Below are 17,263 nucleotides of genomic sequence, written 5' to 3'. Positions count from 1 at the left end.
ATTGGTCGAGTTACAGTTATTACAAGTTTGGTCCAATGGTAGTTCAAGATCTTCTGGCGAATCAGATTGCTTGTTGTGTCGTTGAGCTTTCGAAGAGTTTGGCGCAGGGTGTCTGTAGCAATGCTGGATGAATTTGTTTTTCCGCTTTATTGTGTTTTTTATTCATTTCATATTTTCTTTATACTCAATGGGTTATACCATACAATCGTAATGTATGTGTTAGTTCCATTTCGTCTTCTTTGTTTGACACTTTGTGATATAATCACTAATAAAATGGTCAAATCAATAAGTCGATTAGAACCAAAACGGCCAAAAGAAGTCTGCTTTATTAAAGGTTATATTTTGTATTGTATTTATACTGTTTGTATGATAATTGATTATCCTTAATTTGGGACTGAGTGTGTATACACTAGCTAATCGGTTGAGTGGATTAAGGTACACAAGAACTGGGTACATGATCAGAGCACAGACCTCGTCTACCATTGGTATTGATGCAGATGTCAATGTGTGATTATGTGATGGTCTGATCTTTAACATGTTTAAACTAAGATGGAAGACATCCATCGAAGCTGCGGATAAAACTGTGATTGAAAGATATATTTATACATGATATTAATACTTGCTCTTTTAAGGCATAACTAGTGTAAGAAGGGATGAATAATGCTGTGTATACAACACACTTATTTTTTTGATTTGTTTTGATAGTCAATTAACTTTCTACATTTTTATATTTTTTATTATTGTTATTTTATTTCGTTTGGTATTTTCGCATCTCTGATGTTAGCTACTTTAGTTACTGTACTCAGTAACGGACTTGTCAAGAATGGTACAAGATAAAGAAATTCCATTCGAATTATTGTTGAAATCACTAGGTGCATTGGTGCTATTGGCGTTGTTGAAATTATCTTATTTAAATCTCATTTGCAAAAAGATTAAAAAGGAAGTGGTTTACTTCAAATAAACTACATCGGATCTTTTCTTTCTGTTATATTTTTATAACAACTTTATCTTACTTCCTTCAAATTCTATCTTTGAAGCTTACTAGTACCTAAATTTTAAGTCCATTCTTATTCCTCTTTGTTGTAATTGATAGTCTTTACAGTCTTTTATCTCCCTTTGTCTTATTTGGTTCCATATATATCTAGTCAAAGGTAAACATACAGGAGGAATAAAGCGTTGTCAATTCTGTTGAGTTAACATTTTTTTCAGGTTTGTGTTTAATAATACGGGTTACGTGACGATAAAATATCCTCTAACCAATGATACTACTGGGAAAATACTCTAGAAAGCAGTGAGGTCTGTGGTATGATAGGATAAGCACAAGATAAAGGGCTTACATATTATCGGAGATTGAATTAACTAGGTGCACCCTAACTCTGAAGGCCAGTGACTTTTCGGAATATAATCGCAAAATGGTTTGACAGAAATTCTACTATAAGATAGTAGCATTCTCTATCAGTGTACAAAATTTCATCCTATTCGGAACAAAAAGTCGAGTCAGTATAAAAAATGTTGGGTTTGTATACGGATAATGTCACTGCTGAAAATAACACCAATGATAATAAGGATGACACTCTTATCGACCTCACGAATAATAGCTCTGGTAACAATGACACTGTTGGCAATGACGCTGTTGAAGATGAACATATCGATGACTTTATTAATCACTCTGTTGATGGTTTGTTTGACGAATCAACTATTACCGATGAAACTGTACAGCAAACAGATAACGACGTCAATATGGTTGGCTCAAGCTTTCCAGTAGTAATCGAGTCTATCCCTGCCACTGTAAGAGATGAGCTTTCTACTCAAAAGGTGATGAGGATGACTTTTTTGATGCTGAGGGTACTATCTCTATGTCTACGGACCAAGATTTCTCTGATTGCGAATTCAACATTGGTGTCATGAACCAAGCAAGCCTTGTTAACCTTAGCACGCTTGTCTCAGTGTTCCAACCTTTAGTTCCAAGCATCAAGTTACCAGCATCTAGTTACCAGCATCCATGGCGTAGTTTTAAGGTAACAATGCCAAGACAAACAATGCCACTTTCCCATGTACAAATGACTCAGTCCTCAGGTCATGAGGTAGAACGCATTGCCAAGCCTCGTCATGTTATGACTTAGCCCCTTCCTCACATATATTCCATGCTACCTCAACATTAGTATAAATAGTCTAGTTATTCTGTCGTTGAGTTACTTCTTCGTCAGTTATATTATCAACTTATAATATAATAAATATCTCTATATTCTCTAGCCAATTGATAAGCTTATCTTGCCTATAAAGTATTCTTCGGTCTGTCTTGTTCCTGACATTATAACTGACCAAACAAATTGAATACTTAGATCGTCGATTTGTGTACTCCTCTGCCTGTATAGTCAAAACTTTGAAATCGTATAACTCCGTGGATTCTCAACGTACCCAACCGATTGTTTCATTTCCTTGCGTTCGTAAAAGCCACAATTACTGCCAAACTAAAAAACAAAATTTTGTGCAACGTTACCTAAAAAGAGAATCATATATTACACAAGTATTTTGAGCCACTATTTCTATTTTGGGAATTTTGTGTAACCTGTCTGTCTGTCTATCTGTCTGTCTGTCTGTCTGTCTGTCTGTCTGTCTGTCTGTCTGTCTGTCTGTCTGTCTGTCTGTCTGTCTGTCTATCTGTCTATCTGTCTGTCTGTCTGTCTGTCTGTCTGTCTCGTCTGTCTGTCTGTCTGTCTGTCTGTCTGTCTGTCTGTCTGTCTGTCTGTCTGTCTGTCTCTGTCTGTCTGTCTGTCTGTCTGTTGTCTGTCTGTCTGTCCAACTTTTCGAACCCCACTTGTATTCTTAAAAAATATTTTTCGCTGCAACGTCAAGCCCTATGGAGCAAATTACCGCCAAAATTCACGCCCTTGAGGAAGCTTTACCTCAACAACTAGAAAATTTAGACCACTCTCTGTCTTTGCTCAAAACAGATTTGGATAATCTGCAGAATCTTGTTAATACCAATAATCAAGATTTGAACGAGCGTGTAACCACGAACGCACAAAACGTTTTAGTTGAACTCCAAGAACGTATTGCCCAATTCGGTCTGGAAATACACGACTATTTAAACACCAACGTTGTTTTTCGTAAGGAAAACACCAGCAACAACGCTCCTTTGCCTGCACTAAAAATGCGTAATCCACCTATTTTCACTGGCAAAAATAGTGATTGTGACACTTTCTTCTCTCAGCTTGCTCTGATCTTTGCTTCTGACCCTGCTCGTTTTGTGTCGGATGAGGCTAAAATACTTTACGCAATTAATAATCTGGGGGTAATGCTTTTCTTTACATTCAACCTTACCTCGGACAATTGGATCAACCTGTCAACGAAAGAAGTACTGTATTGACAAGCTACCATTATTTCAAACATACCATGTTCACTGCTTTCGGAGATCCAAACCCCGAAAAGACCGCTGTTGACAAAATACGTGCATTGAAACAAACTGGTTCTTGTGCCACCTACTCTGCTGCTTTTCGTGCTTTGGCCATCAAAACAAATTGGGATGATTGTGCTTTGATGTCCCAATATTATTTAAATTTGAAGCCGTTTATCAAGGACGAGCTCGCTAAAAGGGACAAAATTACCGAATTAAACAACCTCATGGATGTTTGTACTGAAATCGACAATCGCTTGTATCAGCGACTCAAAGAGAAGCAATTTGGATACCAAGAACAACGCGATCAATCAGTCAATCTACCTCGTCAGTCGGGTAATAAGCCATTTAAAAATGGCCAAAATCATGCTACTCCCATGGAATTGGGTAGTCTTAGTCATAATACACCAAGCAGCATTACGAGCCAAGAGCGCCAACGACGTAGGGATAACAACCTTTGTCTGTACTGTGGTAAGTCCGGCCATTATGCCAATCGTTGTCCTGTCAAGATTAGATCCGACTCGCTGGCTGTCCTACTTTTGGACAATCAGAATTGCCCGGCAACTCAGGACCATCTTCGTGACGAGTCGCCCACCACAATCTTGAACAGCCTAAGTTTGGATAGTGGTAACCAAGTCAACCATCTGGGATTAACGGGTAAACGAACCAGATCCCGGGAACAAGTCGTGCGTGCTTATCACGCTTTTAACCAAAAAAAGCAAAGGATTATTCCACTAGTTAGCTACCAAGAGTACAAGAATACAAGATATGTTGCAGGTAGTGAAAGTGCTCCGGGTACTATCATGGTGTTACCAGTGGAATTAGCTTCGGTTTCTGCAGAACAACAAGTGGTATATTCCAAAGCCCTTTTGGATTCGGGAGCTTCGTGCTCATTCATATCTCAAGCCCTGGTAGATGAAGCCAACCTTCCGATCTACAGCTGTGAACCCTCGTATTCCGCATGGCTGACCTGACAGTGAAGACCATTAACAAAAAGGCCAGGGTTCAAATGACACTCAAGGGAACCGACCATTCCGAAATGATTGACCTACTTATTCTTGATTCTGCAACCTACCCCATTGTACTGGGTATGAGTTGGCTCTCTAGACATGAACCTATCGTTCATTGGCGCACGGGTGTTATCGGCATGACCTGCCTTTTCCGTGATTGTGTACCAGTCAATGTGCGAGACTCACAAGCTGTTCGAGTACGCTATGACTCAGATAGTAGTAGTGATGGGGAAAACGACGGAAGTACCGAGTCTGACTCCGATGGGTATAGCTCTAGCGAAGACATAGTCATTCAGGTTCCCCTCAGTCCTCATGTGAATATACCAAGTCTCGGTGCTGATACGCCAAGCACTCGTATCGACACACCAGTCCTCGTGCACCGTCGGCCTCTGAAGAGGAACAGGTTAGTGACTACTCCGAAACTGATTCCCCACCTACCTCTCGTTTTGCATCAAGTATGATGTTCTGGCCAGGCCCTGGCCGAGACTACAGTACCCCTCCACCTGTACGCTCTCCTTCCTACACGAATTATTTCTTTGCCGCGTTAAACGCAGGCTCTGCAGAGGTTTCCCCTCCTGCTCCTGCCCAACTCACTTCGTACGTGTCTCCTCCTGGTTCTCCCGTTCACTTGCCCCCTCCTGCTATGAGTCTGGGCTCTATTGAAAACGAAGATGCTGGCTCCGTTGACTTGATTTTATTCTCTGACTCCGAAGAAATAAATCTTGACTCCCCTATGGGTGAACAATATTTATCGGGTTCTTCACCTTTGAGTATGTCATTGAGTTCTGATGTTATTTCGCCTACCAATTCAGTTGAGCTACTTCATGTTTTAGATAGTTTAGTCCAAGTGAGACTGACACATTGTCTAATAAGCAAAGTAGTATGTTGCCAGCTAAGTACAGAGAGTTTGAGTCTGTCTTTTCCAAGAAAGAAGCAGATAAACTTCCTCCTCATCGACCTTATGATCATTCTATTATACTAAAGCCAAACTCTGAAATACCTTACGGCCGCCTATACAACTTATCGCAAGTGGAGCTTGAGACTTTGAAAAAGTATCTTGAGGAAAACCTGGCGAAAGGCTTTATAACACGATCTGAATCCCCTGCTGGCGCTCCAGTTCTGTTTGTAAAAAAGAAAGACGGCTCTTTGCGTTTGTGTGTTGATTATCGAGAACTCAATCAGATTACCATACCTAATAGGGGTACATTACCACTCATACAAGAAACTCTCGATCGTTTAAGCTCGGCTCGTGTATTCACAAAACTAGATATGAGAGGTGCCTATAACTTGATACGCATTGCTGAAGGAGATGAATGGAAAACTGCCTTCCGCACTCGATATGGTCATTTTGAGTATCGCGTCATGCCTTTTGGACTCTCCAATGCCCCCTTTACATTTCAGGCATTTGTGAACGACACGTTACGCGAGTACCTAGACATTTTTGTTGTTGTATATTTAGACGATATCTTGGTTTTCTCCAACACTCAAGAAGAACACACTAAGCACGTGAAGCTAGTATTGGCCAAACTAAAAGCTGCTTCACTGTCCCTCAAGTTGGAGAAATGTGAGTTCGATGTTCACACTGTGCAGTTCTTGGGATTCTGCATTAGTCCAACTGGCTTATCCATGGATCCTATTAAAGTGGAAGCAGTCAAAGAATGGAAAAGACCTGCCTGTGCTCGTGATATTCAGGTCTTTATCGGATTTACAAACTTCTATCGCCGGTTCATTAACAACTATTCCAAACTCTGCCTACCTTTAACATCACTACTTAAAAAAGACGTGCCTTTTCTATGGAATGAAGATTCTGAGACATCCTTCAACAATCTGAAACAAGCAATGATCAGTGACCCTATCCTCCGTCACTATAACGCTAACTTACCATGTGTAATCGAATGTGATGCTTCGGATTTTGCAGTTGGAGGTGTTTGCAGCCAAGTGGACCTGAGTGGTGCTACTCATCCGATCGCTTACTACTCCCGAAAACTATTGCCCGCTGAACGTAACTACCCCATATATGACAAAGAGCTTCTGGCTATTGTAACTTGCTTCAAACATTGGCGACACTATTTGGAATTTTCGAAAGAGCCCACGATGGTCTACACAGATCATAGAAACTTGGAGTATTTTAATACTACTCGACAACTGAATCGTCGTCAAGTTCGCTGGTCTGAATTTCTCGCTGACTACCACTTCGTGATTGTTTATCGCCCTGGCAAACAAAATGCTGCGGCAGACGCCTTGTCCCGTAAGGATCAACCTTTTGTGGAGGGTACCCCTAAAGGAAAAACGAACATGACACTATTAAAGCCAAACATCTTCCTGAATACAATCAGCGGATCAATCATGGAACCAAGAAAAAACTTTATACTAGACGAGATCAAGCGTGGTATACCGCAAGACCCGAGTTTTTCACAAATAGCCAAGAAAATTGAAGAGAATCCTGACTATAATATAGAGAACGACATTCTCTTCTACAATGGTTCTATTTGCGTACCCGACCTTCCAGAAGTAAAAAGACTTATACTGTCTGAGTGTCATGACTCTGCAACTGCGGGTCACTTTGGCATTGCAAAAACTTTTGAATTAGTAGCTCGCAACTACCATTGGCCTGGAATGCGACAATACGTAAAGGACTATGTCATAGGATGCGAGACTTGTCACCGAAACAAAAGTAGTAGCCATAAACCTTTCGGTCTCTTACAACCTCTTCCTATACCAGACTCCCCATGGACCTCAGTATCAGTTGATTTCATTACGCAGTTACCACCATCGAAAGAATACAATGCTATTTGTGTTTTTGTTGATCGATTCTCAAAGATGGCTATATTTGTACCAACGGACACGCAAGTCGACGCAGAAAGAACAGCTACCCTATTCATCAACAACGTTTTCTGTCTTTTTGGTATTCCGGACGACGTAGTCTCAGATCGAGGAGTCACTTTCACTTCCAAGTTCACGCAGGCGATACTGAAAGGACTAAATGTAAAACAAAACTTATCTACAAGTTTTCACCCTCAGACTGATGGTCAAACCGAACGCGTCAACTCTATTCTTGAACAATACCTTCGTTGTTATATCAACTATCAACAATCTGATTGGAGCGAATATCTGCCTATAGCCCAGTTTGCTTATAATAATGCGTCACACAGCTCTACTGGAACCTCACCCTTTTTTGCTGTCTACGGCTACCATCCTCGGCTGTCTGTTACCCTACCTCGCTCAAATAGAAACAAGTCTCTCGCAGATGAGCGCATTAAAAAGTTACATCAATCGCACGAGGAAATGAAATTCAATATCTCTCTAGCACAAGAAAAACATAAGGAGTTTTATGACAAGTATGTGAAAGAAGGCCCAAAACTCAAAGTAGGAGACAAAGTCTGGCTTTCTTCGAAACACATCCGATCTGAAAGACCAACTCACAAGTTAGATTACAAGCGGCTAGGCCCTTTCCCAATCATTGAAAGTATAGGTTCAAGAGCATTTAGGCTAAAACTACCGCAAACTATGCGCATACACAATGTATTTCATATCAGCCTCCTAGAACCCTACAAGGAGGACAAGATTTCCGGTCGCCAACAAGAAGAACAACCGCCAATTATTGTAAATGATCACGAAGAATACGAAGTGGAGAGAATTATTGACTCCAGGGTTCGGAATAACAAGTTGCAGTATCTAGTACATTGGAAAGGCTACTCACCTATGGATCGTACTTGGGAGAAAGCTCAAAATCTCACCAACAGCAAGCAACTCATTGACAAGTTTCATAAAAGCCATCCTGATAGACCAACGGAGCCTCGCGGAGCTCGCCTTAAGAGAGGAGATTCTGTCATGAACCAAGCAAGCCTTGTTAACCTTAGCACGCTTGTCTCAGTGTTCCAACCTTTAGTTCCAAGCATCAAGTTACCAGCATCTAGTTACCAGCATCCATGGCGTAGTTTTAAGGTAACAATGCCAAGACAAACAATGCCACTTTCCCATGTACAAATGACTCAGTCCTCAGGTCATGAGGTAGAACGCATTGCCAAGCCTCGTCATGTTATGACTTAGCCCCTTCCTCACATATATTCCATGCTACCTCAACATTAGTATAAATAGTCTAGTTATTCTGTCGTTGAGTTACTTCTTCGTCAGTTATATTATCAACTTATAATATAATAAATATCTCTATATTCTCTAGCCAATTGATAAGCTTATCTTGCCTATAAAGTATTCTTCGGTCTGTCTTGTTCCTGACAATTGGTATCAAAATTGAAGACCCTGAAACAGAAAAATTCGAATATGCATCCGCATCGTTAGATCATCCATCCATTCCCAAAACTGACATCAAGGCTCCATCTCTCATTGATATCAGTACAAAACTCGCCCCCAACAATGCCAAAGTTCGAGGACGAACATCAAGCCAAGAGGGGGGTAATGTAGTGGAAATGGAGAAAGAAGATAAAAAGCAACCAATAGAAGTGGAGCATAACTTGTCAGCCAAGTATAACCCAAATAAGAGAAGGTTCAAGCCGCAAACGTCAAACAATTGAAAGAGAAAGAAAGTCCGCTTGAACCTAATCCTTGGAAGGCAGTTACAATATCATCGCTTACATCAGACTCGTCATCGATGATACTTTACCTTACAGACTTAGATCATATATTTCGTTCAAATAGAAAAGTATAAATACTGTGCAACTGATAACTGTAAGTACTTTATCTTATACTTACTTTATCAATACACAGGTACACCAAACGGAAAAATTATTCGCGCATTTCTGAAACAAAAGATGTGCGCACTTTTAAAAAATAAATTGCACAGAAAAAAAATTTAGCGTAGTATTTGAAGAAAAAAGTAGCATATTCAATAGAAAAAAATGGCGTAGTTTTCCAGCTCTTTTTCTCAACATTTTATTACGAAAATAAATAATATTATTTTTGGACGGGTGTCATAAACCAAGCAAGCCTTGTTAACCTTAGCACGCTTATCTCAGTGTTCCAACCTTTAGTTTCAAGCATCAAGCTACCAGCATCTAGTTACCAGCATCCATGGCGTAGTTTTAAGGTAACAATGCCAAGACAAACAATGCCACCTTCCCATGTACAAATGACTCAGTCCTCAGGTCATGAGGTAGAACGCATTGCCAAGCCTCGTCATGTTATGACTTAGCCCCTTCCTCACATATATTCCATGCTACCTCAACATTAATATAAATAGTTTAGTTATTCTGTTGTCAGTTATATTATCAACGCATAATATAATAAATATCTTTATATTTTCTAGCCAATTGATAAGCTCATCTTGCCTATAAAGTATTCTTGGGTCTGTCTTGTTCCTGACAACGGGTTAGGAAACCAACATGACATTGAAGGAAACGAAGTTGTAGAGTTTGAAATGGAAATTGACAACGAGATGTATCCAGTCGAAAGCGTAACAGACTACGATGAATGCACAGATTTAAGCCTCCCGAGAAAGGGATCGAAAAGAAAGCTGAGTTACCTGCAGAGCTGAAGCAAACACCTGCGAGAACAAAAGCATATAAGCACTACAAGGATGCTGAAAAAGGAAAGCTTTTTTTTCTTGTCGAAGAAAAAGGGATGAGTGTTCGTGCAGCTGCCTTGGCCCTCAACACTAATGTTCGAACAGCACAAGGCTTGGTAGCCGAGAACAACAAAGATTCTCAAGGGTATATCCAAAGGGCTACAGGCAGTGGAAGACCTGTAGGCAGACCGCCCATTTTAACTGATGATCACAGAGATTTCATGATCGAATGGGCAGACGAGAACACAAATTCCGTTATATTGGACGACATGCTTGACGTATTGACGGAAAAATTTGGCAAACTCGATATCAGTAAAAGCGGTTTCAACAAGTTTGTCAAGGATAAGTGTAACATTACCTTCAAGCAGGCTCGTTTCCAAGCTTTCGAGAGAAACAGCCCTGAAAAAATTGAAGAGCGCTATCAGTGGGTGAAGAGACGGATGAGAACAGATATGGACTTCACTAGCAACTGTGTGTTCATTGACGAAGCTGCTTTCCATATCAACCTTTAGAAAAATTTCTCTTGGTCCAAAGAAGGCGAGCGTGCGATCGTGAAAGTGCCCAAAACAAGAGCAAAAACTACTACCATTTTGGGTGCCATCTCGCCTTTTAGTGTTGTTAACATTAGTGTAAGAAGACCAAGAGCATTACCCTCATCAGAGAAAGAAAAGTAGCAGGAGGTTCGAATGCAAAAGTGACCAGTAACAGTGGTACAGTTACTGGACATTACTTCAATTTCATCAGCAGTGTTTTGGATGTCATGGATCGTCATGAGGAATTCCGTGATCATTATTTGATCATGGACAATGCTCCTATTCATAGGCAACCAGATATTCAGAATCTCATTGAGAGCCGAGGCTATAAGTGCGTGTACCTCCCCCTTACTCGCCTGAGCTTAATCCCATTGAGAAATTCTGGTTGGCTTGCAAAAGCAAACTCAAGAGGGAACAGCTTTTGGAAGAGGAGACATTGACTTCGAGAATCACAAATGCTTGCAATAGAATTTCGTACATTGATCTTAAAGGCTTCTGTAGATACTCTGCTGCCAAATTTGAAGATTGCCTTCAACGCAGATCTATTTAGTAGACTCACGCATTTTGCGCATACACAAGCATGTTAATTTTTCTTCAAATACTTTGCTAAATTTTCTTTTTTTTTCTGTGCGATTTATTTTTCTAAAAGTACGCACATCTTTTTTTCAGAAATGCGCGAATAATTTTTTCGTTTGGTGTAACATGAAATATCTCAATAAATAAAGATTTTATACTTACTTTATCAATACACAGACGTCACTGTCTTCTACAATATTTTCCCAGTAATATCATTGGCTAGAAAATATTCTGTCGTCACCTGACCTTTACTATTGTATACAAAGCTTAAAAGAATATTAACTCAACAGTATTGTCACGGTATAATGTTGAGTATTCAGTCCTAGTTTGGGTGTTGTTTATTGTAGTTCTGGTGTTAGCAGATCAAACGCGGATCAACAAAAAAGCCTATTTACACAATGTAAATGGTCATGATCTCATCAAAGGACTCTCACTTACAAATCCAGTACAACAAATGATAATAATAACAAAACAAATATATAGACGACAAATATAAGAATTAAAATATAACTAAAGTATAGACATGTTAACCAATGCTTCAAATTTTTCTCCAAATAACTACCAAGTGTGTTCTACCCAAGAGCAACTAGTTATATGAGACAGTTAAGCCAAATGTTTTCCAACTTCCAGACGATAATTTCTTTTCAACTTCTTCCCTTCCTTTGAAGCACAGACAGACAGATTCGATTTTCAAACTAAGATATACCAGAATACTTTTTCTTACTTGAGGAAATGTCAAATATAGATTTACGAGATTTGACTGAAAGACAAAATCGAGGATAACATGAATGATCCTTTTTTGTTATTTGACTTAAGATGATGATAAGATGAGACCTCCTTTATTTTTTTTAGAAAAATATATCGATATTTATATGTTTTCAGTATCTCTTTTTCATATGATTTTGTTATTTAGAATATCATTTGACAAAAATTGAATTGATCAAATGATTGATTTGAGAAGATTTGCAATTATGAGGTGATCTTTTTCGCTTAAATGTAAACATTTGTGAAACTTCTTTGGTGTTCAGGTTGCCTTTCATTTTTAGAAATAGTATGGGTTGCTTCAAGCGATCTTGAGTGATTATATTTTGGCAGTAGAAATTGATTTCAGGCAACGATCCAATCAAAGTAGTTGCAACGTCATCCAAAAATATTTTGAAATCAAACTTCGAAATTTAATTATCAACTTCACAGTATAAGTGCCCGGCCTTAGCTCAGGTTAAAGATTATATTTTATTAATAAACAATTATATGGGCTACTCTATGGAGCATAATGCCAAATTGTATGAACAGTTTTCAAAAAAAGGAGAAAAAAGGAGATAGAGCGAAAAAACCTGACAGAAAGCAGACAACAGGAAAAAAAGTAGAAGAGAAAAGAAACAGAGACAGAAAGAGTATTGTAGATTTGCATGATTCCAAAGGCATGACCAACGGTTGGGAACTTTGATAATCACTTACCACCGTGGCAGCGCAGAGGAAAGACATGACAAAAATAGTTCGTCTATGACGAGACCAGAGGAGGGAGCCAACGATCACCAGGATCTTGATCAGGGCGGATATTTGCAAGAGGATGTACAAGTACATCAATTGCATACAGTAACTGAACCAGCACCGACCAAAAAGGAGGAGGACCAGAGGACCGGCCTTAGCTCAGTTGGTAGAGCGGAAGACTGTAGTTGTATCTGACATCTTTAGGTCACTAGTTCGAATCTGGTAGGCCGGAAATCTTTTTTAACTCTTGTTAAGAGTGCGTTGTCTTTGGTGTTGTTTTTCAAAAAAAAGACATTACTATTTTTCGTTATTATTGGCACATTTTTTTTTGTAACTTAGCACATGGTTATAGTTTTCTTATAGTGCTATAAGACAAAGCTAGAGATCGCAGTAGTTTGTAGGTATATAAACTAATAAATATAGCAGAGTAATAGACAGCAAGTTATAAGTTATGAGCACCAAAACATTTAAAATCACTGTTTTATCTTAGTGTTACACTAAATATAAGGCATAAGTACGATCTTGCCTTTATATTCATAGTGGAAATGTTGGTTACTTGTTATGTTCTAAGTAACATCTAATTCATAACTAAAATTTGCATTCAAAATTAAATATTATCTTATAGAATCATTAAAAAATTTTAAAGATCTAGTGACTTACATATCTAAACATTTCTCTCAGGTTTTATATCGTCTGACTATGTTATTTGTATATGTGAAAGAAAATAAGAAGATATAATGTAACATAACTTACAATGACCAGATGTGATGCAAGGCCAAGGGACCCAATTGGACAAATGATATGGTAATAGTCAAGTTTTAGAGTATAAGACAATACAAGTAAGACCTAAGGGAAAATGTGGATGTGATTGTCTTTACCTAAGTTGAATTTTCTGGTATCTATATATACTCTAAAGTATTCATGCTGGATTTGCAAAAGAGCAATAATAGCAGTCCAAGTATAGTAAGTTTATGAATCTCTGTAGAAGTGGTACGATATCTCAAGCGTCTGCTGATTAACAAGTAAAATGAGTAACATGTGCTAGTGTGTAATGTGATAAAGAGTAACACAATACAGACCCAACATTTTTTATGCAAACAAGATGAAATTTCGTACAGTATTTTCGGAAAGTATTCGTGCACTAGTAATTTTTCGTTTCGTGCAATAAAAATAAATAAATCGTGCGGACTTGGAAAACAATTTCGAGCAAAAAAATTAAAGTCATGGTGCAAAAGTAGAAAAAAGTTGGGTCAGAAATAGTTTTTATTTAGTGCAATTTTATATTCTACGTAGTTGAAAATGAGTAACTTTGTTTATGAAGATGGAAACGGAAACCTAACAAATGAGAATGAAGAAGAGCATCTTGAGTTTGCAATGGAAGTGGATGACGAAGCTTACCCCTTAGGAGATGTTACAGATTTCGCAATGTACACTGATCTCAAGCCTCCTGAAAAAGCAGCCAAAGATGTTGTTATGAAGACTGAAAGCAACACCACAAACCCTATTGCGGGAGATGTTGGTGGGATTTCTAAGAAGACCTATCGGAAGTACAAACCTGAGGACAAGAGTAACTTCTTTCACTTAGTGTATGAAAAGAATATGAGTGTCCGAGGTGCTGCTAAACAGCTTGGTATACCACCAACGACAGCACAAACATGGTTCAAGCAAGGAGAGGCGAGCTTGGAAAAGGACAGTGAGGTCGCTATGGAAAGGGTTGTAGATGGTAAGCGGAAGCTTGGAAGACCTGCAATCCTCAATGATGCTCATAAGGAGTGTCTGATTGAAGCTATTGATGAAAGGCCTGAAATGGTCTTGGAAGAGATGATGGAGTGTCTTACGAGTAGCTTTGAGGATCTGAAGATCTCAAAGACTGCTTTGTATGAGTTTGTCACTACAAAGTGCAATCTCAGCTTCAAGCGAGCAAAGCTTTATTCAGTTGAGCGAAATTCTCCTGAGAAAATTGAAGCTAGATATCAATGGGTGAAACACTGGGAAGAAACTGACATGGATTATATGAGCAACTGCGTTTTTATTGATGAATCTGCATTCCATATCAACTTGAAGCGCTCTTATGGTTGGTCTAAAAAAGGTGATCCGGCCATTGTCACAGTCCCAAAGACAAGGGCAAAGACCACGACTATTCTTGGTGCTATATCTGCTCACGGTGTTGTCAATATCAAGATCAAACAGCCCAAGGTAGCGGAGCCCGCAAAGAAAAGAAAGTTGACAGGAAAAAACTCAACTGTCGCAAACAAGGGCAAAGGAGGAACAGTGACTGGCCATTACTTCAACTTTATTGCTAGTACCTTGGATATTTTGGATCGTCACGAGATCTTCAAGGATAGCTATATAGTCATGGATAATGCGCCTATCCATACGCACCAAGACATAAGAAAGTATATAGAAAGCAGAGGATATGGCTGCGTCTACCTTCCTCCATATTCACCAACCCTTAACCCTATTGAAGAATTTTGGGCTGTTTGCAAGAGCAAGGTCAAAAGAGAGAAACTTTTGAAAGAGGAAACACTCACCTCCAAAATAACAGACGCCTGTAACAAAGTCCTTTTGAGCGACTTGAAGGGGTTCTGTAGACATTCTATGTCTATGTTTGATGATTGTTTGAACAGAAAGCCAATCTAATAAACATTAATTTCGTGCACCATGCATAAATTTTTTGATCCAACTTTTTTCTACTTTTGCACCATGACTTTAATTTTTTTGCTCGAAATTGTTTTCCAAGTCCGCACGATTTATTTATTTTTATTGCACGAAACGAAAAATTACTAGTGCACGAATACTTCCCGAAAATACTGTATAAGGATAGAGAGTACTAGCATTTTACGGTAGAGTTTCTATCTGATCAATTTGCGAGTACTTCCAGAAAAGTTATTGACTTTCAAAGTTAGGGTGCACATAGGTATTCTAATCTCCGAGAGATGTAAGTCCGTAAAGCATCGCCCTTAGTTACTAGGCCATATTGTGAGCATATATAAAAGTATATGCATAGATATAACATACGATAATAAGATAAGCTTTGTCGCGAATAATAGGGTTTCTGAACAAAGACAGCCAACTGAGGTTGGATACAGCTTTCCTCATATGTACAATCCAAATAAGAGGAGGTTTAAACCTCAAGTATTCAATAGAGGATGAAAAAAGACTAAGCTGAATTTGATTCGTATAAGGAAGTTGCCTTTAGAGAAACTGTTGTATACACAGCATTATTCATCCTTTCTTACACTAGTTATGCCTTAAAAGACCAAGCATTAATGCCATGTATGAATATATCTTTCAATCACAGTTTTATCCGCAGCTTCGATGGATGTCTTCTACCTTAGTTTAAACATGTTAAAGATCAGACCATCACATAATCACAAATTGACATCTGCATCAATACCAACGGCAGACGAGGTCTGTGCCCCGATCATGTACCCAGTTCTTGTGTACCTTAATCCATTCAACCGATTAGCTAGTGTATACACACTCAGTCCCAAGTTAAGGATAATCAACTATCATACAAACAGTATAAATACAATACAAAATATAACCTTCAATAAAGAAGAACTTTTATTGACCGTTTTTGGTTCTAATCGACTTATTGATTTGACCATTTTATTAGTGATTATATCACAGTATACTATATGAGCAAATACTCTCGCTCTTTTTTGTTGACTCACCAGTTCTAGGATTAGCCAATTCATGTAAAAGGCCTTCCAATTCTGGTGCAGGAGGTGGAAAAATGACTGATATACGTTCTCTGAAATTGCCATTTTTTGGTGCAGAAAAATGGACTCTTGTTTCCTAATTTAAAATATAACTTTTAACGACTTTTTAATCATGTATACCATTACAACTTACATCAAAAAGGGTCAATAAATTGTTAATCGAAGCAAAATGATGCATTTGAGTATCAGGGAATTGTCGATTCAAGGTGTAATTGTTAACAGAAGTCAAAGCATTTGGGATACTGCGAGCATAATACCGCAAAAGTGTGTTGCAAGTTTCTTCTATCACACCATGTCGAAGAAACATATTTATATGTTGAACAACATGGATGGGTGCTTCATCCAGCAGCTCAGGTATCACCCTAATTTCAAATAGCCTTTCATCTTCTTGAACATGATCTTCAAACTGATCACTATATTTTGCTGCTGTCACTCTTTCCAATGCAGTTTGAAAAGGCTGACCTGCTTGTGGTATTTGGCGCTGCTGATCACTTTCTCTTGCTTCTCTCTCAGGTGAAGTTGGCACAGGCTGTGGTGCTGGCCTGATTTCATGCTCAGCAACAGGAAAGGTCGAGGGTGGTCCATCGGAGAAATCATTGTCATCACCTAATGTCATCTTCCAGTTATTTTTTCATCCTTTTCACAGCAATGATATACCTTCATTTCCACGCAAGTCAAAAAAGTCTTCAAATGAAATACCAGTAAGACTGTCAGCCGCATTTTTAAAGCGCATCAATCTTTCTTTATCACGGAGCAGCCTGATTTCCTCATCTGTCAAAATAGAATCAGTTCCTACTTGCTGTAAGGTGAGTTCCGCGATTCTATCTGTGATGGCTTCAATAACACCACCGAAATGAAAAAATTTGTGGATTTTGTTTTTAAAATCTTGAGCACGGTTCATATTGACAAATATAAAGAGAGATAAAGCTAAATCTGTTCAACTTTATAGTTGAATTGAACAATAGTATCTTCATTGGGCGAATGTTTTGATATATAGACAATGAAGCGAC

The 17,263-nt window shown here is 38.7% G+C and overlaps 2 protein-coding genes and 1 non-coding gene across 3 annotated transcripts; 2 read left to right on the top strand and 1 right to left on the bottom strand.

Annotated features, from left to right (window-relative positions):
- Positions 1-1,509: 1,509 nt before the first annotated feature.
- Positions 1,510-1,908, top strand: B0P05DRAFT_574685 (uncharacterized protein; the record flags this gene model as incomplete). The annotated part of the gene is made up of 1 exon (XM_051581584.1): positions 1,510-1,908. The coding sequence occupies one exon, from the start codon at positions 1,510-1,512 to the stop codon at positions 1,906-1,908; it is 399 nt and encodes a 132-aa protein (XP_051431116.1).
- Positions 1,909-12,676: 10,768 nt separating this feature from the next.
- Positions 12,677-12,760, top strand: B0P05DRAFT_t97. The gene has a single exon. It is a non-coding gene; the product is annotated as a tRNA-Tyr (tRNA).
- A 3,139-nt stretch (positions 12,761-15,899) lies between these two features.
- On the bottom strand, positions 15,900-17,154 carry B0P05DRAFT_590720 (uncharacterized protein; the record flags this gene model as incomplete). Its single annotated transcript, XM_051582835.1, has 4 exons — positions 15,900-15,997; positions 16,206-16,329; positions 16,387-16,859; positions 16,911-17,154. The coding sequence occupies 4 exons, from the start codon at positions 17,152-17,154 to the stop codon at positions 15,900-15,902; spliced, it is 939 nt and encodes a 312-aa protein (XP_051431115.1).
- Positions 17,155-17,263: the final 109 nt, after the last annotated feature.

Source organism: Gilbertella persicaria, assembly GCF_025201335.1.
Source record: "Gilbertella persicaria strain CBS 190.32 chromosome Unknown B0P05scaffold_48, whole genome shotgun sequence".
Classification (NCBI taxonomy): Eukaryota; Fungi; Mucoromycota; class Mucoromycetes; order Mucorales; family Choanephoraceae; genus Gilbertella; species Gilbertella persicaria.
The sequence above is the reverse complement of the archived record's forward strand: the minus strand, read 5'-3'. Positions and strand labels throughout refer to the sequence as shown.